At 44.6% G+C, this 26,244-nt stretch overlaps 1 protein-coding gene and 1 pseudogene across 15 annotated transcripts in view; both read right to left on the reverse strand.

Annotated features, from left to right (window-relative positions):
- The window catches only part of MAP4 (microtubule associated protein 4), a 193,445-nt gene that overhangs the window by 14,225 nt on the left and 152,976 nt on the right, over positions 1 to 26,244 (reverse strand). For 12 of the 15 annotated variants that reach the window (XM_059160765.1, XM_059160763.1, XM_059160761.1 and 9 more), the window contains 5 exons: positions 6,362 to 6,468; positions 5,362 to 5,577; positions 2,263 to 2,446; positions 1,604 to 1,663; positions 1,199 to 1,491 (listed from right to left, as the gene is read on the reverse strand). In XM_059160765.1, coding sequence (XP_059016748.1) covers positions 1,199 to 1,491; positions 1,604 to 1,663; positions 2,263 to 2,446; positions 5,362 to 5,577; positions 6,362 to 6,468 — 860 coding nt within the window. The remainder of the gene's footprint in view (positions 1 to 1,198; positions 1,492 to 1,603; positions 1,664 to 2,262; positions 2,447 to 5,361; positions 5,578 to 6,361; positions 6,469 to 26,244) is intronic. The other 3 variants (XM_059160773.1, XM_059160772.1, XM_059160771.1) reach the window with 1 other exon arrangement.
- On the reverse strand, positions 9,475 to 17,396 carry LOC131823880 (short transmembrane mitochondrial protein 1-like; annotated as a pseudogene).

Consider the following 26,244-nt stretch of genomic DNA (forward strand, 5'->3'; position numbering starts at 1 on the left):
AAGGAGGGCTGAGTTAGTGATTTTCTTTGGAGTGTGTGTTTTCCAGTCAGGATGCTCTCCCACTCAAATGTCTTCACCGCAAGCAAGCTGCCGTAGTCCACAGGCAGCTACTACTGAGGATGGGAGTGTCACACCACTCAGCTATGTTGGAGCAGAAAATAATCTCATCACCAGGCCGAGTCACTCAACTCTCCACACCAAGACCACCTGCAACTGTCTGCCCGAGCAAAGGCTAAAAAGAGTCCAGAAGGGGGAGATGGGTCACAGTCTGGGTACACCAGAGCCACAGCCTCTTAGCCAAAGCAACTCTCAGGCCCTTATTCCAGACTAACCTTAGTTTGCCATCACTGTCTTCCAAAAGTACCAGGATTCTGCCTCATTTTGGACCCTGTTTTCAATTATTTACAGGCTCGGGGTTGAAGCAAATTAAACTATCCTACCCTGAGTGGGAGGGATGGTGGTTTACTGCTAGAAAATGATATAGGACATGAGAAGGTTCCTGTTCCAAGGACTTGGACTGGGACTTTCGCCACCACCCTTCCATACACCAAAGTCCTGCCGTTGCGAAGAGCTGACTGTTGCTAATTCTGCGGTGGATGCCACCAGAAAATCCTGAAGCATGAAGCGCCAGGGCCTGCCCTGCCATCCTCTGTCATAACCCCCTGTGGCAGCCCTTCTGATTAGGAAAGTGGGAGGCCTGCAGCAGCGAGTCCCCCAGTCACAGCCACACTCACGGCCACGGCCACAAGAGGACCCTCTTTCCTCTTCCAGGAAGAAGCCTCCCCTCCCCACATCAAAGCTTCCACCTCCTACAGGTCCTGCCATTCAGACAGGGTAGAGATGGGGAGCACATCTGGTCTCTCACCTTCACAGGGTCTCACAGTCCTCCTCTGCTTGTCTTGTTAAGGGGAAGAACCCTTTTGCCTTCGAACAAAAATGTAACCCTAAACCCCACAACACAGAACAGGAGCCCCTCTGATGGGGATGGGAAGAGCGAGCCTGCTGCTGGGACCTGGAGCCCAGGCTGAAAGTCCCTGGCACTGAATCCAATGTCCCGACCGCCCTTCTTCTTTGATGGGAGCCTGGGGCTGATGTGAGGACACGCTGGGGGATAGCCGGGGGGTGGGTGCGGGTGTGTGTGTGGCAGCGGAAGCAGCAAGGGCCGGCATGCCGAGGACCCCCAGCTCCCTGGACTCACCCGGCCTCCTCCAGGCTGATGTTTGATGTTTTCTGTGGAGCCAACCTTGGAGCGGACATTCTTCAGATCAGGGGCAGAAGCGTTGGTAGAGGGGCGGCTCAGCCTAGGGGCAGAGGAGCTGGGTTTGGCTGATGTGGGCTTCTTGTCTGAGGAAGGCGTCCCCGAGGGGCGGGGCGGGGTGGATGTGGGCTTGGCTCGGCTGGGAGCCACCCCTGCCACGGGGGCGGCCCCAGGGACAGTGGTGCTTTTCTTCACGGAGCTGGTGGACGTGTTCTTGGAGCGACTCAAGTCAGCTGCAAAGGTAGAAGTGAGCGAGGACACGGGGTCAGGGGAGAGAGCAAAAGGGAGCCACATAGAGGCAGGGGTTTATTTTAGGATTCCACGAAGTAAGGCATGGGGTGTTACCTGGTGCAGACTGTGTAGCTGTCTTCTTCATGTCTGCAGGTTTTCCCTCGGTCTTGATGGCTGCACAGACATGCATGTTTTAACAATGAGTGCTTACAAAGTGACCAAGTGAATGGCTCATCCAGTCTTAAGATTCATTCATTCATTCAACAATGACTGAATGTCCCTTTTAGGCCATGGGCTGTGCTAGTCACTGGGACTAAAACGAGGAGGAAATCAGCCAGACTGTGCCCTCTGGAGCATTCATGGCCACCCACTCTGTCTTGTCCTTTTCTACAGGCTTGCCAGTGCCTTCCACATGGCCTCATAAGTGGGTCATCAGTACACGCCAGTGGAACCGAACCATCTATTTCCTGTCATGTCTGCCCAGGACCATGATGTGCTGAGTGCTGTGAAGTTACTAAGAAAGGAACAGTAAATCCTACCTGGGAATCCCTAAGAATTCCTTTTACTCAAGAGTTTTCTGAATATACATACTTGCTAATAACCTCATGTGGAGACCAAGGATCCACTTTTCAATGTACCCCATGAAGGATGAGTGCACAAACAGGGGTGCATGGCTTTCTGTGACGTTGGCTGGAGCTACTGACGGGGGCAAAGCCAAGGCCCCACCCTTCTCCCCACTGGTTCCCGTAGGAATGGAGGGGGACAGGACTCACCGGTGGGCCTCCTGGGCACAGGCGTTGGGGGGCTTCGACTGCTTGGCCCAGCTGAGGCAGGACTGGCAGCGGCTGAGGCTTTTGTAACAGTCTGGGTGCTCTTGGAGCCAGGCTTCAGGGCTGGAGCAGAGGCCAGCTTGGATGGTGAGGTTCGTTTCTCAGGAACCTTTGTCTCTGCAGCAGGCTGGTAATAGGGAAGCGGGGATAAGAACTGCAGGTCAGCAAGAGCCCTGGAAGCTGGTGGACACCAGAAAACCAGCAACAGTTTACGCTGCTCTAAGATCTAAGTCCTTCAGCCAACATGAGAAATGGGCTGTGCAGGGCTCTGTGTCACCTGGAGTCAGCAAACGGAGCCTAACTATCTCAATCCAGCCTGAACCAGTGAGAATGAACAAATCGGAAAAGGATACTACATCACGGATACAGCTTGTCTGTCTGAGCTTGTCTCAGGATCTAATGTATTTAAATACATTAAATACATCAGTATTTAATCACTTGACCAAAGATAAATAAATACATAACACAAAAAATTAAAGATTAAGTTCAACCGAATTCAGGCATTCCTTTGGCTAAAATGCACCCTGTGAATGTGGGGTTAGGACTGCAAATGGTTGAGAACACTGGCCCTCACCAGTTAGATCAGAAGCCTGAGCTCTAACCCCGGTCAGGGCCCCAGCTCACAGTGTGTTCCTGGGGAAATCACAGAGCCTCTCTGGGCTTTACTGCCTCAGCTGGATAAAGGAGATCAAATGGAGGATCTCTGGGGACCAGCTTTGATGCTATGCAGTGTTAGGGACTGGAGGAGGCAGGCCTGACCACCAGACAGGAGGAGAAGCCCTGATGTCCCAGCTGTGACTTAGAGCAAAAGGGAAGAGTCTTGCAAGTGCATCTGGGTCACCCTAATTCCTCTTCCAGGGAAGCTGGGTACATCCTCACTAGTAAGGAAGGGAAGGAATCAATCTAGCCCGGTTTCTATGGGAACAGAAGTACCAAGTTACTCAAGAGAATAAACCAAATCATAGACACAGCGGACCCTGCTCTTTTACTCCACAAGAAATGGCCACACAGGGCCGTCTGCTGGTGGAGACAAGCATGATACAGCTTAAATGGAAAATCGGCCAAGAGGGTGCTCAGAAATGTGAGGGCTGGCATCCAATTAAAGTCAAGTCCGGAAAGTGCAGGGTCATGACCATTTCTACAGATGGAAGTCCCTGAGTATGGCAGGAACTGGCTTCAGCTGCCAGCTCTATTCGGAACAGAACACAGGATTTTATGCAGAGGGATCCCTTCCATCGGCTCTAAGATCTGGGTATAAACCAGACATTCTCCGAGGTCTCCTTCAAATTCTCAACATTCGGGCTATGATTCAGAATAATCTAGTAGGGTCTTATTTTGCTAATTAATAGTGGTGAGTTGGAAAAAAGGTATAAGGGATAGAAAGCTCTAAAAAAATGTGACACCCTTGATTCAGACTTGGGCTCCTGGCTTTGGCAAGCGACAGAACCAGCCCGCTTTTGTAACTGCAGTTAGGCTGCTCCTTTTCAATTTAATTCAACTGAGAATTGAACTGAGAATTCAATTCAATCTCAGTTTTCTTCTCTACCAGAATCCTGGATCTACTTATTTTTTCTAGGTAAGTTTTTTTCCCCTTTGTCTGCTTCTTCAATTTTTCTACCAAAATAAGGATAAAAATAAATTTCATTAGACTTTAGTTTTTAATCAAGCTCCCCAAATATTTTCAACTGTTTCTTATCTAAAAAACAAACATTGGTAATAACTGGAAGGCAGATCAGCTTTTCAAAAAGGTCAGCTGTTCTCAAAATGCTGTCTGAGAGCTGAACGGCAGAAGCCATGAAAGAAGAATATTGACAGAGGCCCTGAGCATCAGTGTTAGAGTCAGGTCCCAAGTTCAAATACTGGCTCTGCCACTTACTAGCACTGGACCATAGGAAGGTTATTTCACTGAGCTATAAAATGAGAATACTAAAACCCACATCATGGGTTGTTCAGAGAGACAATCAAAGGAATTAGCTTATATAAAGGAAACAGTAGAGGACACTTTCATGATGATTATTACTGCAGAGTGAAATTTTACTAGACACCTCCTTCCCATACTGGCTTCCATCAGCTCTAGGACTTTGGATGCCAGGGCTCCAGCTGCCCTTCCTCTGCCCTCTCATGCTAATATACTGTCTTCTCACGATCGAGAAAGCAGTCAACTGGGTAAGTGAGGAGGGTCAGAAAGCTATATATTTTACCATTCTTAGTCTGTGACAGGATTTCTCAGTTTCTTGGCCAGGTTCCAACGGAGACTACAATTCCTAGGTTCCACCGATTTTCTTAACAAGATCACATGATACACTAATAGGGTACCCTAACATTTTAACATCGGCAACTACTGCCCACCATGAATATAACCAGTAACACTGAGCTGACTGAAAGGCCCTTCTTAAATGAAACAAGACGTTAAGGAAGGCAGCCACAGACTCCAGCAGCCCTTCTAGAACGATCCTGTTGGAGCTACTTCTGCTCCAAATTGACCAGCTTCTAGGCAGCTATGTGTGAGTGACCTGGGAAACTGAAAACCTGCAGGGGGAGCCTATTGAGAGAGGCCCAGTATCAAAAGCAAAGGAAGCTGTCACATGTCGTTGCAATGTACAGAGGTCGGCTAGAAGACCTTATTCAAAAAAGTAACAGGCAAAACTCACTTCTGCCAGACGAATAAAGAGAAAGACAAGGAAGCAAATTTGAGGTATCTGATGTGGGAACTCTATCCAAAAAAAGTATGTGACAGTCTGTGGAGGAGGGCGAACTGGCTAATAAGTGCTCCAACAGGGGAAGAGTACTAAGGAGGAGCTGTGAGAAAGGAAAAGAAAACAAGGCAGATGCAGTATTGCCTCCCAGCAGGGAAAGGAAAGGTACAAAGTCTAAAAGGCCTTCAGATGTTATGGCTGCATCGTGAGCCCCCAAGATCTGCAAGTGACCTTTCTCCCCTTCCCCCAGTTCCACCAGCTTGACTCCACTGCCAGGTAGCAATGGGAGCGATGGGACCCTCGGGGGAGAACATCTCCCTGGCACAGGGCTTAGGTGGCTACTTACCTTGGGTTTTGCGTCTTTTGCAGGTAAGGTGGAAGGCCTGGCAGTGGTGGCAGCAGGGCGTTTGGGTGGGGCAGCCGGCACTAAGCCTGCAGCGAGGCTCATAGGTTTTTTATTTGACCCACCGAAGGTGGTGGGAGCCGACTGCTTAGGGAGAGGAGTGGGCTGAGTTTTGGCTTTCGATGTTGAAGTCTTTGCAGGTTGAGTGGTGACCAAAAGCTTTAAGTTGATGTGTTGTTTTGTTTTGTTTTTTTAAAAAGTCAACATCAAACACACAGACAAAAATAAAAACAAATTAAAAAAAGTATAAATTGCACAATTCAAAGTAAAATTATAAGCAATGAGGATATATGCAACTGAAAAGCAGCATTCTGTTCTTCTGAGCTCAGTAAGGGGTAAAAAGAAGCCATGAGAAAGATAAAGAAAATTGGGAATTCACTCTTAATGACAACGTCACAAATTCCAGCAGTTCAGTGCCTGAAGATTTAAATTCAGTGACGCTTTAAACAATTTACTAACTTTTGGTGGCTGCAAAAATTCTATGAAGAAAAGTCATTAGCAGGTGATTAAATGGTCATTATTTGTGCCTTGATGAAGTATGGCACTTGTACTCGCCCATGAGCACCAGTGAAAGTGCCTGAAGCTTTGATCCACCTTAAAAATCTGAGTTCCCTTTTTACAAGCAAAGATTGCAGAATCTATTTCTGAATAGTTCTGCAAAATCCCATTATTGCTGCTGTAAAGGGGAGCAGAAATAAGCCCTACAGAACATTTCTACACGTAGTCAAGATCATGGGGTTTAAGGGAGCCATTGTAAGGGTTGAGTTAGGCTACTATGGTAAAATAGGAATATAAAATATTTTCTAAAAATGTCCAAAATTGGAGAAGGCCTACTAATAGCTCAGAAAAAAGAAACTTCTTTCATGATTCAAGCAATAATAGCAGAAGATAGGGTTTTAAAAACTGGTAGCCAGAGAAGATAACCCACCACTGTGGTGCCTACCTTTGTTTTCTTCTCTGGGCTTGGTGGGAGCTCCTTGTTTGGAGGGGCGGTGATGTCATTTCCGGTCACACTCCCCGCAGGCCGGCCTTCTTCTGGCTTACTTATTCCTAAGTGGGGGTAAAGTCATGCTAAGCAGATGTTTTTCATACCCATTTAGAAAAAGCAAGTCTTAGGAGAGAGAGACCACTGACTAGCACTGCATTCTGAAGAAAATCCACAGGGCTGTGCTCTGAAATGTGGAAAAGACTCCCAAGTTCCTCTCATTGTGACAGGGCCGTTTTAGATTCCAGAGATTCAGGGAGCCGGTCCCTCTGGAGAAGCAACCTAAGTGGGATTTGCACAAATGACCAATGGGAGGCAACAGCCCTTAAAGTTTGGTTTCCCTTCCCTGGAGACCAGCAAAGGGGTTCTGTCACCTAAGCACTAACTCCCAGAGCACATGGGACAATAACCTCTTCTATAAGAGTTTATCTCTTGGAATAAAGGTTGCTGAAGATGGGATACGAGCCAGAAGATCATCCAATGTCCTCCCCTTACTTCCTTTCCCTGTAAAGCACCACTTTATGGAGGATGTGAGATTAACTTGATCTGGTTCTAGCAGTGACCCAGATTTCCAACAAGCCCGAGGACACCCATGAAATCAGACCCAAGGCCAGAAATAAAGTCTATGCCTAAGGCTGGGCCCAGCAGCACCACTGTGGGGAGGTAACTCCAGATTTCAATAGGGCTACACCCGAATGCACTGAAATACCATGAAATTTATAACCTGGGTGTGGGGAAGACCTTTCTGAGTGGCACAAAATCCTGAAGGCACAGAGATGGGTTAAGGAAAAATTTTTTAAAAGTCAAATGTGGGAAAAAAAAAGTAGTAAGTCAGAAAGCAGACAATAAATAGCAAAAAAACTGAACACCACATCAAAGACAAACAGCTTATTATATAAATTACACCTACAAATCACTAATTCCCATAAAAGCCAACAAACCACTGGAATAATGGCCCAATGATTATGAACACAGCTTCCAGAAGAAGAAATAAAAATCGAAAGTAAGAAAAGGTGCCCAATTTTTCGGAGAAATGATAATTAAAACCACACTGAGATGTCATTTTTAACCTAACATATTGTCAGAAGTCCTACAATGTGAAAACAGCCTGTGGGGATAAATCAGATCGTCACGCGGCAAGTGTGTGGAATGGTACAACTCTTGTGCAGGGCAATCTAGCGGTGTCTTTGAAGACTAAGTGTAGCTAAATTCTAATCCACATATCCAATTTCCAGAAATGTATTTCAAATACTTACTTACTTGTTAAGATTTTATTTATTTATCTGACAGAGAGAGACATAGCGAGAGAGGGAGCACAAGCAGGGTTGAGTGGGAGAGGGAGAAGCAGGCTTCCTGCTGAGCAGGGAGCCCCATGCAGGGCTCGACCCTGGGATTATGACCTGAGCTGAAGGCAGACACTTTTAATGACTGAGCCACCCAGAAGCCCCCAGACATTTATTTTAGAGGTGTATTCACACACGAGCAAAACAGCAAATGTGTCAAGGTCTTCATCAGAACACATTCCTAATAGGACAGAACGAAAACACCCTAGAAGTCTGTTCACAGAAACGTGATTTCAGGGGTGCCTGAATGCCTTGGTGGGTTAAGCCTTTGCCTTCGGCTCAGGTCATGATCCCAGGGTCCTGGGATTCGCTCCCACGCTGGGCACTCTGCTCAGCAGGGAACCTGCTCCGCTCCCCCGTCTGCCTGCCTCTCAACCTATTTGTGATCTCACTCTGTCAAATAAATAAAATCTTAAAGAAAGAAAGAAAGAAAGAAAGAAAGAAAGAAAGAAAGAAAGAAAGAAAGAAACATGATTTCAGCACCATGGCAGAAATACCAATGCAATCTCTGCATCTGAAAAAATCAAGCCTGGCTAATATGGAACCATCTCTATTAAGAGAAGAAAAACAGTAAGGTGCAGAATAGTAAGGTAATACAAAACTAGTAAGAAATAAGTTTGTCTAGAGAAGGGATGGAGGGGCAAGATACATTTCTAATGCCAATAAGCTTCTGCGTGCATTTTAAAAGGGCCTTTGGAAGGAACTTAATGTGTGCACACCTGACCTCGCCTCCCCCACCACCATCTCCTGCGGAAGTACAGCACGCTATTAAAACCAGGACATGGATCAGTACAATCCGCAGAGCTTACTCGCATGTGTTCAGTTCCACGTGCACTCATTCGTGAGATGTGCACACGCACACACAGAGTGCCATGCAATTTCAGCACGTGCAGTTTTACATAACCACTCCTAACAATCAGGACAGATGCGTGTGCCATAGCACAGGGCTCCCTCATGTCACCCTTTTAGAGCCATCCCCTCCCCTCCTTTTCTAATCCTTAAATCTCTGGCAACCACTAATCTGCTCTCCATCTCTAGAACATTATCTCAAGAATATTACATAAATGAAATCACACTGTATGTTCCCTTCTGTGTCTGGCTTCTTCTCACCCAGCATAATGCTTCTGAGAGGCATCGGGGTTGCTCCATGGATCAGCGGTTCGTTCCCCTTTATTACTGACCATACTGCGTGGTACATCTCCACCACAGTTTCACTCTCTATCCACCTAGCACAGCTCCAAACACTGCACAGGATTTTTATGAAGATGGTGTCACGGTTAGTACATGGAAATGCAGTGAATTCCAGCCTGTGACACTTAGTAGTTCTAGGAGTTTTTTTTCGTAGATTCCTTGGAATTTTCTATACAGACAATCGTGTCATCTGCAAAGAGAGCCATCTTTATTTCTTCCTGCCTAATCTAAACGCCCTTTTATTCCCTTTTACTTTGTTGCACTAATCAGAACTTCCAGAATTCCAGTAAGCAGGAATGGTGAGAGCAGGCATCCTTGCCTCTTTCCCAGTGTCATGGGGAAAGCACTCAGTATTTCACTGTGAAGAGTGAGGGTATAGGAGGTTTTTTTGTAGATAAGGAAGTTGATCAAGTTAAGAACATTCTCCCTCTAATCTTTGATGAGTGTTTTATCATAAATGGGTGTTGGGGTTTTGTTGACTGCATTTCTATGCTTATGAAATTTTAGACTGCTGATATGGATTTACTTACATTGATTTCGTTTTTGATGACTGAGCCAGCCATACATATCTGGAATAAACTCTACCAGGCTGTTGTTTGCAATTTTTATATATTGCTGGGTATGATGTTAATATTTGGTATCTAAGTTCATGGGAGACAATAGTCTGTGCTGTCTTTGTCTGGTTTTATACAGACCTCATAATATGACTCAGAAGTATTCCTGCCTCTTATATTTTCGGGAAGAGAATGTGTAAAACTGGTATTAATTCTTCTTTAAATATAAGGTAAACCCCTACAGTGAATCCCTCAGGAAATTTTTTAAATAAAAAATCTAATTTTACTAATGATTATTCAGGTTATCTATTTTACCTTGGTTGAGTTTTGGTAATCTGTGCTTTTCAAGAAATTTCTTCTAAGTTATTGAATCTGGGGGTGTAAAGGTGCTCCTAGTGTTCACTTTTATCCTCTGAATAGCTGTAGTAATATCCCCTATCTATTCTTGTTGTTAGTGGTTCGTGTCTTCTCTCTTTTTAGCTTCGTCAATTTTGTTCAAGGTTTACCAGCTGTATCGGTATTTTTTAAGAACCAGCTTTTGATTTAATACATTTCCTTTGTTATTTTCTTGTCTACAATTGCACTGATGGCTGCTTGCTTCAGATTTATTTTGTTCTTTTTCTAGTTTCTTGAGTAGCAACTTAGACTACTGATTTGAGATCTTTTCTCTTTTCTAAGCACCTGGGGCCGTAAGTTCCCCTCTCAGCACTGCTATGGCTGCATTCTACAAATTTTGATGATGTATTTTTGTTTTTATTCAGTTCATTTAAAATTTACTTTAAGTTTTGATTTTAATTCCAGTTAGTTAACATACAGTGTAATACTGTTTGTAGGTGTACAACACAGTAACTCAACACTTCCATCAGCTCCCTGTGATCATGAAGTTCATTATTTTTAAAGATTTTAAAATCAAGTTAAGTAATCTCCACACCCAACGTGATGCTTGAATTTACAACCCTGAGATCAAAAGTTATACACTCCACTGACTGAGCCAGCCAGACCCCCTCATTTTATTTTTAAATTTTCCTGGGATAATTTCCTCTCTGACCCATGGATTATTAAGAAGTGTACTCTTAATTTCCAAATGATCAGAGATTTTCCTGTGGTCTTTCTACTACTGGTTTCTAATTTGATTCCATATGGCCAGGTAACATACTCTGTATAATTTTAATCTTTTAAAATTAACTAATTAATTAATTAATTTTTGAAGATTTTATTTATTTGAGAGAGAGAGAGAGAGAGCACAAGCTAGGGGAGGGATGGAGAGAGAGAGTGAGAAGCAGACTCCTTGTCCAGAACCCCAGGACCATGATCTGAACTGAAGACAGATGCTTAACTGACTGAGCCACCCAGGTGCCCCTGATTTTAATCTTTTAGGTGTACTGAAATTCATTTTTGACTCAGTAAATGTTATGACTTGGCAAATGTTCCATGGGAGCTTTCATTCTGCTGTTTTTGGTTGGAATTTCTGTAAACGCCAACTAGATGCTATTATTGTTATTCTTTATCTTTGCTAATATTCTGTCCAATAGCTCGGTCAATTGCTTGGAGTGGGATGGAGAACTCCTGAACCATAATTATAGATCTGTTTCTCCTTTCAGCTTTACCATTTTGTTTCCCATATTTTGCAGCTCTGCTTTTGATGCATATACATTCAGAATTGCTCTGTCTTCTTGATGCACTGATTCTTTATTCTTTGCTCTGAAGTCTGGTATTTCTTTGTCTGATATTAATATAGCCACTTAAAAAAATTAACATTAACAGGATATATCTTTCTCCACCTTTTACTTTCAACCTACTTATAGTCTCTACGATTGACATGCATTTCTTGTAGAGAAGATGTACTCAGGTCATTTAAAAATAATCTGTTCTTCCAATCTCTGTCTTTTAATTGTAGTGTTTAGTCTACTTGCATTTAAAGTAATTACAGACAGGCTAAGGCTTACACTGACATTTTATTACTTGTTTTTTCCCCCCCTCTGGACTTTAATTTTAATTACTTCAAAACAGCAGAACTTAGTACCAAATGTTTAAACATCCATTATAATTGCTACATTCTGTAACCAGCCTTGTTTAATCTCAGCAGCTACATAAAACTCATCAATTTTTCTTCAGGAAAAAGGTAGTAGAAATCCCAAAGAATGAAGGAAGAGACCACTAATTAAAGGTCACATTCACGGATCTATAATTCTTCGGCATCTCAAGTGGCGGGGAGGAGGCAGGGAAGACGTGAGGACGTTAGAAAAGCGTACTTCTTAACTTTGTGGCCCCATTTGTGTTCTCTGGCAAGGCGGGACAAGGCGGGATCTCGTGGAAAGGAAAAGTTCAGAGGCTGGAATTTCAAAGTAGTGGTTCAGATAAGGAGGCCCTCAAGAACAGCAGAATAGGAAGACCCCGAAGTAGCACTGGAGTCCTCTCCATCAACTAGGGGGCTTCTTCCTGGCATCCAAGTCCTTGTTAGTTTCTTCAAGTTTTGTAGCCAGGTCCGGTATGCCACGGTTCTGAGCCAGGGATGTTCTCACCACGGCTAAATCCAAGCAGAAACTGGAGCACGGTGGGCATGGAGGATGGGTCTGTTTCTTATTTTTTAATTTGTTCCCTCTACTTCTCTTGCCTTCTTGTGGGCTACTTGAGGGGAAAAAATGATACTTGAACATTTTTGCAAAATCCTATTCTATTTGCGTTTGAGTGTATGGTTTTGCTTACTTCCATTTAGGATCTTTTGTTCTCCCTGCTTTTAAACATATCTTGAGTATTTCCTTTTCATACACTGAGCACATCAGATGGTACTGTAATTTTTGTTTTGTTCATCAAATATGATTTTTAGAATTCATGAAGACAGTCCATTTATATTTACCTCCATTTTTACCCATTCCGTTGGTCTCACTGTTCCTTCATTTCTGAAATTCCAAGCCTCCTCCTGTTATGCTATCTTATCTTTTTGGAGAGTTTCCTTTAGCCTTTCTCGAAGGCAGATCTGCTAGCAACAATGCCCTTAGTTCTCCTCTAAGAATGTAGTTACTTTCCCTTCATTCCTGAAGGATAGTTTTCCCAGATATAAAACTTGCAGGTGACTGTTCTTTGCCTTTAGCACTTGAAAAATGTGCCACTTCCTCCTGGCCTCCAAGGTTTCTGGTAAGAATCACGCTGTCATCTGAACTGCTATTTCCAGCAGCTAATGCATAATTTTTCTCTGGTTGTTTTTAAGATTTTTTTCTTAGTTTGCAGAATTTAATTATCATGTGTCTTGGCAGAGACTTCCTTGAGTTTTTCTCTTGGAGGTTCATTCAGTTTCTTGAATCTGCAGCTTTAGGTGTTCTGACAAATTTGGGAAGTTTTCAGTCATTAGTTCTTCCACTAGCTGTCCAGCCTCACATTCTTTCTCATCTCCTGGGATTCTAATGATATGAATGTTAGATTTTGTGTTACTGTCCCCAAAGTCTCTGAGGAGCTGTAGTATTTTTTCAGTCTATTTTCTCTCTGTTGTTCAGCCAGAACAGATTCTATTGATTTGTGTTCAAGTTCACTGATTCTGTTCTCTGACATTTCCAGTGTACTACTGAGCCCATCAGACACATTTTATAATTTTTTAAAAAAGATTATTTATTTATTTGACAGAGATCACAAGTAGACAGAGAGGCAGGCAGAGAGAGTGAAAGGAGGAAGCAGGGTGCCCGCTGAGCAGAGAGCCCGACATGGGGCTTGATCCCAGGACCTTGAGATCATGACCTGAGCTGAAGGCAGAGGCTTGACACAATGAGCCACCCAGGTGCCCTTATCATTTGATTATTGTATTTTTCCTATCCATAATTTCCATTTTGTGTTTTTTTGTAACTTCTATTTCTTTGCTGATACTTTCTAAAAGTTCTCCATTTGTTTCAAGATAATTCATCATTGCTTACTGAAACAATTTTATAATGGCTGCTTTAAAAGTCCTAATTTCGTATGTTAGCAGTTAATCATTGTTTAGATTTAGGGTGCATGTTCTGGCTGTAGTTTCAATGACAATTTAGTTTCCAGAGCCCTTGTAATGCAATTCTGGCCTGCTGTGTTCTTCTGGCTGCAAGAGACTGTCACTCAGTCTCTGATGGTACTTCTAACAAGGGCTTGAAGGCACTTCCCTGGGCCAGGGGGTTTCACTAGGTGGGGGCTGAGTGATGCTGGACCCATAGAATACAGTTTCTCTTGACTTGTTCTCTGGCTGCCTGGTGCTGGCAGACTTTCTGTTTGATCTCTGCAGGAACTGCTGGAAGCAAGAAGCACTTACCTGGCCTTTTGCTGCTGGAGAGAAGCTTGTAGGAGGTAATCTCCTCCCCCTTCTGCTCCCCGACAGAAAGCCAGATGATACCAGGCCTGTGCGTGTCACTGACACAGTCACCTGGTGGAGGACGAGGCATAGGTCGTATTGTAATACTGTCAGGTGTAGAATGGGCAACAGGTAGGCCCTCATGAGCCCCATGTTCAGCAGCACTGAGCCCACTGCTATTTGCTGATTATGGGCAGGAACAGGGCTTCCTCTTTCCTGGTCTTTTGGCAAGAAAAAGTCGGCTTTTAGTTCTTTCTTTTTTTCCTTCTCTTCTCTTTCTTCTTCCTTTTTTTTGGAGGGGGAAAGCACCTATGCTTGTTGGCACTTCTGGGTTGTAGGTACTCCCCAGGGCCCAGACCTGGGTACATGGGAGATGAGAAACAAAACCCAGGGAACTCACTCCACACGGTCCTTCCTCAGTCTACCCTCTCATCTGCACCTTTCAGATTCCTTTTATAATTGTCTGCTGAATTCTTTTCAGAATATTTAGCTGTACTCAGAGGAGAGGAGAAAAAAAAAATTGAATCAAGTGGTCTTCTCTTGGTAGGAGTTCTCCTAATGTATAGCATTCTGTACTTTTTAATGTTTGAGACTCTATGTATTTTTGGTCAAAACTGAATTTGCTTTGTTTTAAAAATATGGGGGCAGCTGGGTGGCTCAGTCTGTTAAGTGTCTAACTTTGGCTCAGGTCATGATCTCAGGGTCCTGGGACCCAGCCCCACACTGGGCTCCCCACTCAATGGGGAGTCTGCGTGTCCCTCTCCCTTCACCCCAGCTCACGCTCCTTTTCTCAAATAAATAAAATCTTTAAAAAAAAAATATGAAGAAGAAAAAAAGTTTTAAAACCACACAAGGTTGCTAATGTCTTTTTTCCCCTAGAGCAAGCCAAAAGATTATCTTACCAAATGCGGGACTTACTGTCATTAGCCTCAGACCACTATGAACATTTTTCAAGAGGCACAGGATTTTTCGGTAAACAATGCGACACAAAGTTGCATTGCCCATGATATAAGCATGTTAACATCTCAATCTGTATCATAAGTACTGGTCACCCAGTGAAGAACATGTGACATACATGTAAGCAGAAACTGCTACGTCCCACCCAGACGGTGCTTCCCACCACAACCCCCATCAATGTCTCTGTGGTTTCAAAAAAGAATGCTCAAAACAGAAGTCATAACTGATCCACAGACCTTCTCCCTTCAGCTGGATTTTTCCAGTATGTATGTCTGCTGGGAAATCCAGGCTCAGTGTCAGAGCACCACTTTGACTTTTCTCTCTGTTACCCTCCACATCCAGTTTTCAAGTCGAGTTGATTAGCTGATTTCACCGGCTACTCCTACATGAATCAAGCTGCTATCACAAGAATTTCTGCCTTCAGTCATCTGTCCCCCAGCTCATCTTATCCACTGAGAACAGGGGAGTCATCCTAAAGCCGACTCTGGGCCACTTAGTTGTTACAGGTAGCCACCCTTTTTAAAAAGCATCTTAGGGGGGCATCTGAAGCTTGGGTTCCAACCAACTTCCTAGATTTGACCTCCCGTTATTTCCGGCCATGTATGTACAGATGACTAGGACATGTCTGTTCAACCCACACTCTTCTCCCAAGAAGCCCCAGATGAATGAGGTAAACAGACAGAAGGGATGTAAGGTAGCATGAAGTGGGGCACAGAGCCCAAACCATGGCAACCCAATGCCCTGTGCAGACCAGTCACTAAAGCAGCAAAATGGAAGAGATGGCAGAATAAAAAACAGTTCCCAGAAGGGAAGAGAATGGAACACATGTTTAAGGTGAAGCAGATGTCCTGAGAGGCACACAATGGCTGCAGCCCGGCCACACTTCCTGCAATTGGCTTCCCTAAGACTCCCTATCAATGAACACCTTTTTATAAATTTGAGTTCCTCTGAGTGTGTTTCCGTTCTTTGAAATTAAATAATCCTTACAAGGGTGCCCCATGAATACTGGTCATTGTTCTTTTACCTAATGTGAGCTGTCTAGGCTTCACACCTTTGTTTATATGAGTTCCTTTGCCTGGAAGACTTTCCCTTGCAATGTTACATTCAAGGCTTCAAAACCACCTCGTCCAGGTAATTGTCATGATTCATCCCTCTCTCATAGTCCCTTTCCCCACCCCAATTAGATCATAGCTTGCCTGACAATCTAACGATAATATCCAGTGCCTAGATAGAAACTGGCAGATTGGAGGCACAGGAAGTAAATGAATCTTTATCTAGTTTTACCTACATGGTGTTTTGCACTTAAGAGTTGGCACTTAAATATTTTATTAGGTAGGTAGGTCAGTGAGGTTTGCAAGTCACTTGAATTTTTTTTCTACCACCATGAACTTCTGTTAGTGTGAACCAGGATGAACTTGTTTTTGAAATAAATGAAACTCCGCTCTCATTACCCCCTAGAAGGTCTATGGCATGGAACCGGATCGACTGTAGCACATCAACAAGAAGATGACACAATCGTATCCACAAGGGGCTTGCAGTTCCACCCCAGCTAGAGGTAAGCAACAGCACAGAGTACCTGAGTTCTTGTCATCTTGGAGTCGTAAGTCACAGAGGAGATACGCAGCTTCTTTGCCCATCTCCATTACAAAAAAAAAAAAATCTTTTCCACTTCCCCTTCCCCTAGAAAACACCACTTCTAATTTTAAGAGAAAAATGAGTAAAAAACTTCATGAAAATGTACTAAGAGAAATAAATATTAGGCAAAGAGGCTATTTTTGACAGACAACACACGGGGTTTAAATCCCCATTAAGCAGCTTGTGAATCACAGCCCTTTGTGCTCAAACTAGACTCAGAGGAAAACAAGCTTTTGTAGACCACCAACAATAAGCTGGGGGGGGGGGGCGGGGGAGGTGGTGGACGGGGAAGAGCAGAGCCAGGGAAAGACCCAGAAGGCAGCCACAAAGACTGGGACCGTTAGTTCTCTCTCCTTTCCCTTCTCCCCCAAAATTCTCCCCACACACATACAGAAAGAGAAGACCAGAAGCAAGATTGGGGCACATGAAGAACTGGAAAAGAATATTAAATAGCCAGCTTTAAAAGGCTCTTTTTCCACTTGAACAAAAGTAAAATGTTCTCACAAGCGAAATGGAAAAGAAAGCTCGCACCCAGGCTCTGCTACTTAATGAGAGGAGGCTAGAGCTGATACGCCCATTGTGAATCCACACAGTGGCAGATTTTCAAGCAAGGAAATCAATCAGTTGTGACTGGATGATTTAGGGCTCAGGAATCATCTGGTTCAAACCAACAGGGAGCTGAGGGGTGGGAGGATGGGGGATGGGGTGGGCAGGGTGACACGGAGGTCGAGCAAGGGGTCCTATTTCTTCTGTCCACCACCCTCCGGCCCCGTCGGCCACCTCCCCCAGCCCCACGATCCGTCATGCCAGCCGACACTCCGGCTGATTTAGCTAGATTTACTTCGTTCACTTTCTCGCCTCACTCCCTACAACCTTCCAACGGGAGGAATTCAGCCTCCCCAGCACACAGACTCCAGCGGTAACAAGCTGCCTAGCGCTCCTGCCGGTAATCTGTCACTTTGGTTTCTTCCTTGCTGTCTGCTTGCTCCCCATGGAGGCAAAATTTAGAAACATACCATCACGTGGGGTCTCCTCACACAGGAACGATGGAGTGCTCTGGGTTGCAGTGACCTCGATTTCTTTCTTCTCCGCCAGAGCCGTCTGTCCTGGCTGTTTCTCACCTCCTTGGCAGACCTGGGGGCACAAATCTGTTCTTGTTTCGCTAACATCTTCTGGTCCTTTCTCCTTGCTGCTTACTTCAGGAATCTGCTCCAGCGTTCCATGCAGACACAACCCAGCGGGGCCCAGTTCCTTCTTCCCAGAGCTGCCGCTGCTGCTGTTGCAAAAGGGGGTCAGTTCTTCTCTCTTCCTGGCCACAGGCTCCTCACAGATGAAAAGAGGCATCTCTTCAGGAGACGGGATGGGCAGTTCCCCGGGGATCAGTCCGTAGTTAGCTGTCTGTTCCTCAGCCACCGTCATGGAGCGCCTGACGGCAGGAGCCCCCACTCTCCTGGGCGCAGGACTTGGCACGAGGCTACTGGTAAGAGGCGGCAGGCCAGAAGAAAGCTCTTCTCGGCCAGGGAGTTCAGGATACTTCTCTCCAAGGTTGACAGCTGGGGGAACCGAGAGGTGAGAACATTCCGACAGGGCCCGGCGCATTGCTTTCTTCTGCTGGGGTACTTGGTCGAGCAAAGACCCCTCCTCAGGAGAACTCAATCGCTCCAGCTCCTTCTCATGGTCTCGGTCATGAGAGCTGACATTTACACACTCCTGGGGGAACTCTACCATAGTGATCGGTGGAATGGCAGTGGCCGAAGGCTCAGCTGTGGGGGCTGGGCATGCTATAGCCACAGATGGGGAGGATTCACATTCAGGTGGCCCAGACTTATCCTTCGCCACCCCTGTCGCCCGGCAGCCAGTAGTGATGCCATTCTTTCCTAGAGTTGCATCCCTCGAGCCCTGAGCCACTGCATGGAAGTTGGGGTTCCAAACACTGGTTTCTTGCTCTTTAACATACTGGGTGGGGATGTCAGCAGCCCCAGGGAAACCCACATCTGGCTGGCTCTTGGTCTCTGGCCCATTCTTCCCTGCCACCATCCCCTGAACTGTATAGGCTTTGTTCTTGTCTGGACCCTCTCCGGGTCCCACATGGAACTCAGCTGTCTTCTGGTGGACCGAGTTCCCCTCCGAGGAATGGCAGGTTTCTGAAATCACATACCTGCTCTCAAGGTGACCCGAGGCTGCCTGATACTCCTTGTCCGGCACTTCAATGCTGAGCTCTTTGTCTAGCTTCCCCTCAAAGAAGCAGAGCTTATTCTGCTCCAGGAAGCTGGCATTTTTCACAAGCCCGTCTTTCAGCTGCCCGTCCATGCTGACATTCAGTCCGATTTCATTCAGTTTGCCCTCTGTCCTCTGCCATTCAAATCCAGCTTGGCTGATTTCTTTTGGGGGGTCCATTTGGCACTCTGCAGGCTTGCCCTTACAGAGCTGGCCGTAAGCGGCAGTGCGAGAGGCAGGCTGCTCGTCTGAGAGCGACATCGTCTCTTCGACTGCTCTCCCCCCTCGCTCCTGGAGCTCTAACACCACCTACGATCACACAGAGCTGGCAGTGACATCACACCAAGTCCCCAGTATTCATGACAAAACCTATCTTTCCCCCAATGCTTCCCTCTCCTCCAGCAGCTGGGTGCTAAATGTATTTACTAGTGTGAAAGAAAGAACGAGAAAGAAAGAGAAAGGAAAGAACCTGCTACTTTCTGCACAATCAAATGCCACAGCCAAACTGAAAGTGTAATTTCCTGTTAGCTAGCACTCTGTTTAGATCTGCAATTTACAACACGGTATGGTGCCAATCTGGGTACTGAGGGTAGTAATTACTCCGGCTTTCACTGATACAGATACATGCATGCCCACACGTTCACTTATCTGACACTAAGCCCACACTTTCCCATTCACCCACTCAAAAAATCGTTTTAAAAATAGGCAAGACTCATTTGCCAGTCCCCAGTCATAACCTCGAGAACAATGATTTCAGAAAATGGCTCAGAATTTCACTTAAAAAAGACCTTAATGTAGTATCAAAATTGGAGGTGTTCATTTCTCAGAGCACAGGTGGGTTTGCTGTCATAGCAACTTATCAAATTCACTTGAAAATTGACAAGTGGAGTCCCCAAAGCCCAGGGAGAGCTTCATCTGTAGCTCTGCACTGTGACAGAGTTTAATAAAGGACTCCTTCCCGGATTTCAACAATCAGGGCTTTGGAGATGTATATCCCAGTAAAAGACACTTATGTGACAACATACCCCCCAACTCCTTGCACTTTGACTCCTGACCCTGCTCCCCCCAGTTCCTTGGAAAAGCAGGGTCCCTCCCTCCTACACCAGCCCTGCTTTTTCCAGCTAGCTGACTGCTCAGTTGCTATGTGAAAACACAGGGCCAGTGGATTTTCCTCTGACCTCTACAGCACAGGGACTCTGGCAATCTGTGACAGGGTCCAGGGTCCCAATTTAATCTAGCACGGTCCTTTGCTGTGCTGGCCTTTCTTTGAGTTTATAAACTGTACATTCCGGACTAAAGAATCCATAAAAGAAAATGCTTGAAAAAGAAAGTTACACTTAAAGGACAGGCCATATTCTACCTTGAACATAGCTGATTTTTGTTGCTTCCCCTGTAAGCCACCATCATGGGCTAACATAGGATACTATGAAATATTCTATCAAAAATACATGAGATGCCTTGTTCCAAGACAAAGAAAAGTCAGGCTGGACTGTTTTAAAGCCATCTGCCATCAACTGCACTGATCTGATTATCATTTTACAATAGCGATTTTAGAAAAAAAGGGGGGGGGCAAGTTAAGATTTTTCTCTTTGGGGGCACCTGGGTGGCTCAGTGGGTTAAAGCCTCTGCCTTCAGCTCAGGTCATGATCCTGGGGTCCTGGGATCGAGCCCCACATCGGGCTCTCTGCTCTGCAGGGAGCCTGCTTCCCTTCCTCTCTCTCTCTTTGCCTACCTCTCTGCCTACTTGCAATCTATCTGTCAAATCAATAAATAAAATCTTTAAAACAAAAAAACAAAACAACAACAACAAAAAGATTGTTCTCTTTGACCTATAAAATGTAACAAGATAACCAAAGCGCAGTCCAGGAAAGTTTCCTTAACTGGAACCCCTTTCTCCAAGCACCCATTCTCTACTACTCATACTGCTCACACAGCTTCTCTCGAGTCCCCACCTACAGTGCAGGAACCAACTGTATATGCCTTCTACGGTACCTAACACTGGGCTATGTTCATGATCAGGAGTGGTGGTGCTGAAATCCTCCCCCCCAACCAAAAAAAAAAAAAAAAAAAAAAAAAAAAAAAGTGCATTTCCATTTAACCTCTGCCCTGAACATAAACTGAGCCTCTCGTTCTTCTTGACCTTAAGCAGTTTAGTAGCAAAACACGTGAAAGCCAGTGAACAAAGGTTCACTGACAAGGAACCAAGGTCATCTTACTCTACCGCAAAGCTCCCACCAAGGAAAGGGAAAGTGAAGATGCATAATGAAATGAAGGGGATGCCGAAGGATTATGATTCTACTAAGTAACCAGGGAAAAAGAAAGATGAGAGCCTCAGGTACAGAAAAGCTTGGTAATGAAACACAGCTGAATCCTAGCTTTCTTATATATATATACACATATGATATATATAATTAAGTACATATATGATAAAAGTTAAGAAAGTCTGGCGGGAGGCTGTTGTTGCAATGCTGTCCAAACAAGCCAGAGGCAAATTTTAGAAAATACCTTAGACAACAGGTATGCCTCAACAGCCCCATCCACTCAGAAACTAGTCACTCCCTGCCCCTAACACGCATGCGCAGTCTCAATTCACTGACATCTTCTATCTTTGGTTTGTGGGAGAAAAATATTAACCTGGAGTCAGAAGATCAGGTTTTTTTTTTTTAAGATTTTATTTATTTATTTGACAGAGAGAGATTACAAGTAGGCAGAGAGAGAGAGAGAGAGAGAGAGAGGAGGAAGCAGGCTCCCTGCTGAGCAGAGAGCCCGATGCGGGACTCTATCCCAGGACCCTGAGATCATGACCTGAGCCGAAGGCAGCGGCTTAACCCACTGAGCCACCCACGCACCCCAGAAGATCAGGTTTTAAAATCTCTCTGTGCCACTAACAGTTAGGATTCTGAGCACTGCACTTAACTGTTCCTAGCTTCAGTTTCTTCATCCATAAAATGCGGGGAATCTTAAAGGTGGCTTCTGGTCTCTCCATTTTAACACTCTTACATCTCATGAGAAGGCTGAAATATGCATCAAGGAATCGCAGGTCTGTTGCTATGTCCCACTCAGAGGGATTTAACTTGGGGCTCCTGTGGCCAGTATGTTCAGAAGACCCCATCCCTCCCCATGCAAGGGAGCTGCCTGTTGGAAGAGGCATGATGGGGGCCGTAGCAGCATGTCTGACAAGGCAACTCAGCAGTCTGAGTTGGCTGCCATATTCTGGAGGGGCAGAGAGAACCCGGATGAAGAACAAGCATGGACACTTGTTCCTTAGAGTACAGTGATTTTTAATTCTAGGCAGATACTCCAAACCCTCCCACTGGCACCAACAACAAACAGAACAAACAAACATAGCTCAGGCAATAACGAGAGTTGCCAGTCCCTGGTACTGTCAAATCCCACATAGCTTGTCTCAGTGACTCTATCTATAAATAGCAAACTGCAAGTCAGCCAAAGACCAGGAGCAGGAACCTGGAGAATGAAGCTGGCCGGTCACAAGGGAGCACATATTCTGGACCGTAGCTCTTACTGCTTATCAGAAATGTGGCAGCCTGAAAGAAGACAAAGATGTGGCATCTGGCTATTGGCACCAAGCAGAGGCCTCAGAGTTTATAAGGCTCGAGAGTCAGAGAGGTGAAGGGGCAATATCAGTGCCCAAGTGGTATAAGCCCAGACAGGAAGCCCAGAGTACAGGGAGTGCCCAAGACACCACGTCAGCTAGATGCTCCAGCCTACACAAAACAAGCCTGGTGTCACCACAGGGTCTGAGTACAACAGGAGAACATAAGGTATGGTATGGAGATGCCCACAGAACCCAACCCTTGTGCAGGGGTGAAGTAATGGAACATAAAAAACATTTAACACAGAGCATGTGCCCACTGATGCTAGCTTAAAAAACAAATAAAACAAAAACGCAACAAAACACTAAGAAAATGTATTGAGGTACAAAGTAGTTTTACCACTTCCAGCCGGGAGTTTGATGTGAAATGATCAAGTGTAAACCCTTACACTGGAGAACTACTGCATGAGGTCCCCTCTGACAAAGGCAGGCAAAAATAAACCACCACCACCAAGAAACGCCATACAAATCCCCAATTTCAATAATTAACAGATAGGAGAAAAAGAAAAGCTTGTTAGTTCTCAAATTCGTACGAACTGCCTAAAGAAAATAATATTCTATTTTCCCAATCTCTGAGGACAAGGATCATTTTATTCTATCTTTACATTTTTATTATTATTTTTTAAGGTTTTGTTTGAATTGCCCGATGTTCATCACAAGTGCCCTCCTTAATGCCAGTCACCTGCTTCCCCCCCCACCCTCCCTTCTGGCCGCTTGCTCTCTGTAGTTAAGAGTCTTGTTTCTTGGTTTGTCTCTCTTTTTCTTCTGTTTGCTCCTTTGTTTTGTTTCTTAAATGGATAAGGATCATTTCATAAAAACAGTAGTGCAAGGACAATGAACTATGTGCTTCAGGACAGAATCAGAACGCTCCAACTCCCCTAACTTCACCTGCTCGTTTTACAGAAGAGCGACAGGAGCTAGAGAAGGAAACAACAGTGGTTTGTCTGAGATCACATGGTGAATTAATGGAAAAGCCACATGGAAGATGCCTGGTTTTGGACCACCAGTCTTCGACACTGCTAGGCAGAACTTCACCTTGGTCACACTGGATGTATCCCCTTTTCATTGCTTCTTTTTTGTTCAGTAAAGACAAGTACTACAGGCTTTAATTTACAATACTCGTAATTTACTTTTCTGTGATCAATTCAAAAACTTCCAAATTAATATCCTTGTGTATACACGTATGTGTTTTGTGGGCAAAGCAAGCCTGAAATAAAGGAGAAAAAGCAGCACTGCATTTAGTTTTGGTGTCTATACCTTCATCATGGTCTTGCTTTAATTCTGCAAAGAATGAGGAAGATGTGAGTAACTTCTTCCTTAGCAATCTTGGGTTCTGAGTTTCCATTCTCAAGAGAACTTAATTTTATGTTATGTTTTTGTATAGTGCCTCAACACCGTGAGCTTCCCTTCATGGGGCTTCTAAACAGGCAGGCGGGTCCTGCTTCAGTAAGAACAAGGAGAGAGCCAAAGATGGGGAAGGGGACAGAGTGGCTTATACCAATGCATACCAACGAAGAAATGACAAAGAATAAGAATGAATGGGTTTTATGATTCTCGAACGAGGTGAATGCTACCTGGATCACAAAGATGGGAAGCCTAGTAAAGAAGAATTAGTAAAATCTGAGGATGGCTCTGTCAGTGCTCTGATCCAGTTCAGAATTATAGACATAGTTTCACTCCTGAGTTCACGTTCACCCACAGGGCACAGCTGTAGCAAGAACTCAAACCTCCCCAGCCACGGTGATATTCTATTAAGTTGGTGGATGAGGAACTTACATGAAGCCTTAAAAAGGCTGAGTATGTCAGGCAAAAATAAATGTGCTTAGGAATCAGAAGCTTTCAATTCTAGACTCAGCTGCCACTGGAATTCCTTTCCGCTAGGTTCTACTCCTATTCTTACAGAACTCACTTCGATGTCACCTCTGTGAAATCTCCCAGACCTTCACCCCCAAACTGACTCCCTGATGTTTTTATATCATACTTGCTCTACTCCATCTTAGGATTTGGCAACTACACCATAATCTTTTACTTATGGTGCCTTTCCTGAGAGCTACTAGAAAGCAATGGGGGTGGCCCAGCAGTTGCATACACGTTAAGTTCTCTCAGTGGAAGGATGAATGGATTCCTTTTATATGGACTTTATCATTTGACCTTACCGTTCCCATCATTAAACTCATCTAGAGACGTTCCATTTTGGGAGGTTTTTTGGGTTAAAAACTTTTACATTCCATTCCGAGTCTAAGCAAAGTACAGAGATTCCCATGTGTCTGGTCAGCTGGTGGCTTCTGAGGCTCGTTCATCAGGCCATATAACACCATGTGTAGGCTCCAGGCATGTTGGCACAATTGGCAGGTCTCTGACCCCAGCAGATGCACTGGCAGATGTTTTGGTTTTTGCCTGTGCCTTGAGCTAGTACTCAACCTGTTCAGGGCCTTGGTTTTGATACGTTCCACAACTGGTTTCTCTGCATCTTTCCTATCCGTTACCAAGGCAACTAAGCTACTTTCCAAATTGACCAACTGTTCCCTGTTATTGTCTCCATGAAACAATTTCTAATAAATTATCATTACAACGACAGTCGATGATTCTACTGATTACAATGACTGAAAACATTCTTTACTAATAGAACCCGAAGGGTATGAAGTTGCAATCTAAGTTTCTTACCTGGGAGGAAATGATGTTTGTGTTTTTATGCACATAATTATATGCAGTAACATTTCAAAGCCATATTCTACTGAATTTCAGATACATTTTTTAGTACATGTTAAACTCAAGGAAACTGCAATTCTCCCTAATTAAGTTTCAAAGACAGGGAAGTAAACAGTATCAAAAACTGAAGTGAGGGGTGCCCTGGTGGCTTAGTTGGTTAGGTGACTGCCTTTGGCTCAGGTCATGATGTCAGGGTCCTGGGGTCAAGTCCGGCATCAGGCTCCCTGCTCAGCAGGGAATCTGCTTCTCCCTCTGACCCTCCACCTCTTGTGCGCTCTCTCATTCTCTCTCTCCCAAATAAATAAAATCATAAAAAAAAACAACAACAACAACTGAAGCGAGCCATCTAACTTATGTGAGTGACTACTTATAAAGCTAAATCACAGACTGGGGACCCACAAAATGGAGGCCTGACTCTGAAGTCTAAAAATCTTAGTCTGCACCTCTGGGAAACGCCTCACTGCCAAGGAAACCCAACATATATCAATCACATCCCTCCAACTCAGCTTTAGAGAACAGAACCTACCGCTAGCCTTGTAAGGAGGTCTCCACCCTCCTAGTCATGCTACTATGCAGTGCCACTTGTAATGCTCTAGAAAACGTGCTCTAGCCCCAAATCCCTCGGGCAGAGTGTACCTCCGCTTCTTAGGCACTGTACTTCCCCAATCCATGGACTGTTTTCCTTTAAATAAAGGACATCAAACTCCTTACTAAAATGTATTTTCTGTCATTTGACACCGTAAAGCACTAAAATGTTTATAGATGAAAAGTCCTCCAAGAAGTAGGACCTGGAAATTCTAACCCTTTGTTCTTTTAGCATCATACTGACTCTCCGGTGATCTCCATGAAAAAGAAAAGAGAATCATCCAACTACAAAAGGCAAACCCACCCGCTCCCCCCACCATCTCTTCCACCATAAAGTTGAAGATCCTCCACTTATGGAGGCAACACATGGGCTCCCAGACCTGTCAAGAGCTTATATTCCTCCTCTCAATTTCATCTCAAACTATTTCACAGATCTCCCTGCTTCCCTACTTGACTTATATCCCAGCCACTCCAAAATGTTTGCTACTTCTCAAACATTCCATGCACTTGTACTTCACTATGCCTTTACACAGTCTGTGCCCTAGAATACTTTACTCACCTTTGCTCTAAAAACTTGTAGCTCGTATTAAAGAACTTCTCTCACTAGAGTAAATTATCTGTTTGTGTGTTTATCTCCCCACTCTAGAATCCTTGATGAGTAGAGAATGTGTGATTAACCTATCTTTAGAATGGGGGAATAATGTTACCTGGTGTACGTTGAATGAATGAAT

This window comes from Mustela lutreola, chromosome 2, assembly GCF_030435805.1.
Source record: "Mustela lutreola isolate mMusLut2 chromosome 2, mMusLut2.pri, whole genome shotgun sequence".
NCBI lineage: Eukaryota > Metazoa > Chordata > Mammalia > Carnivora > Mustelidae > Mustela > Mustela lutreola.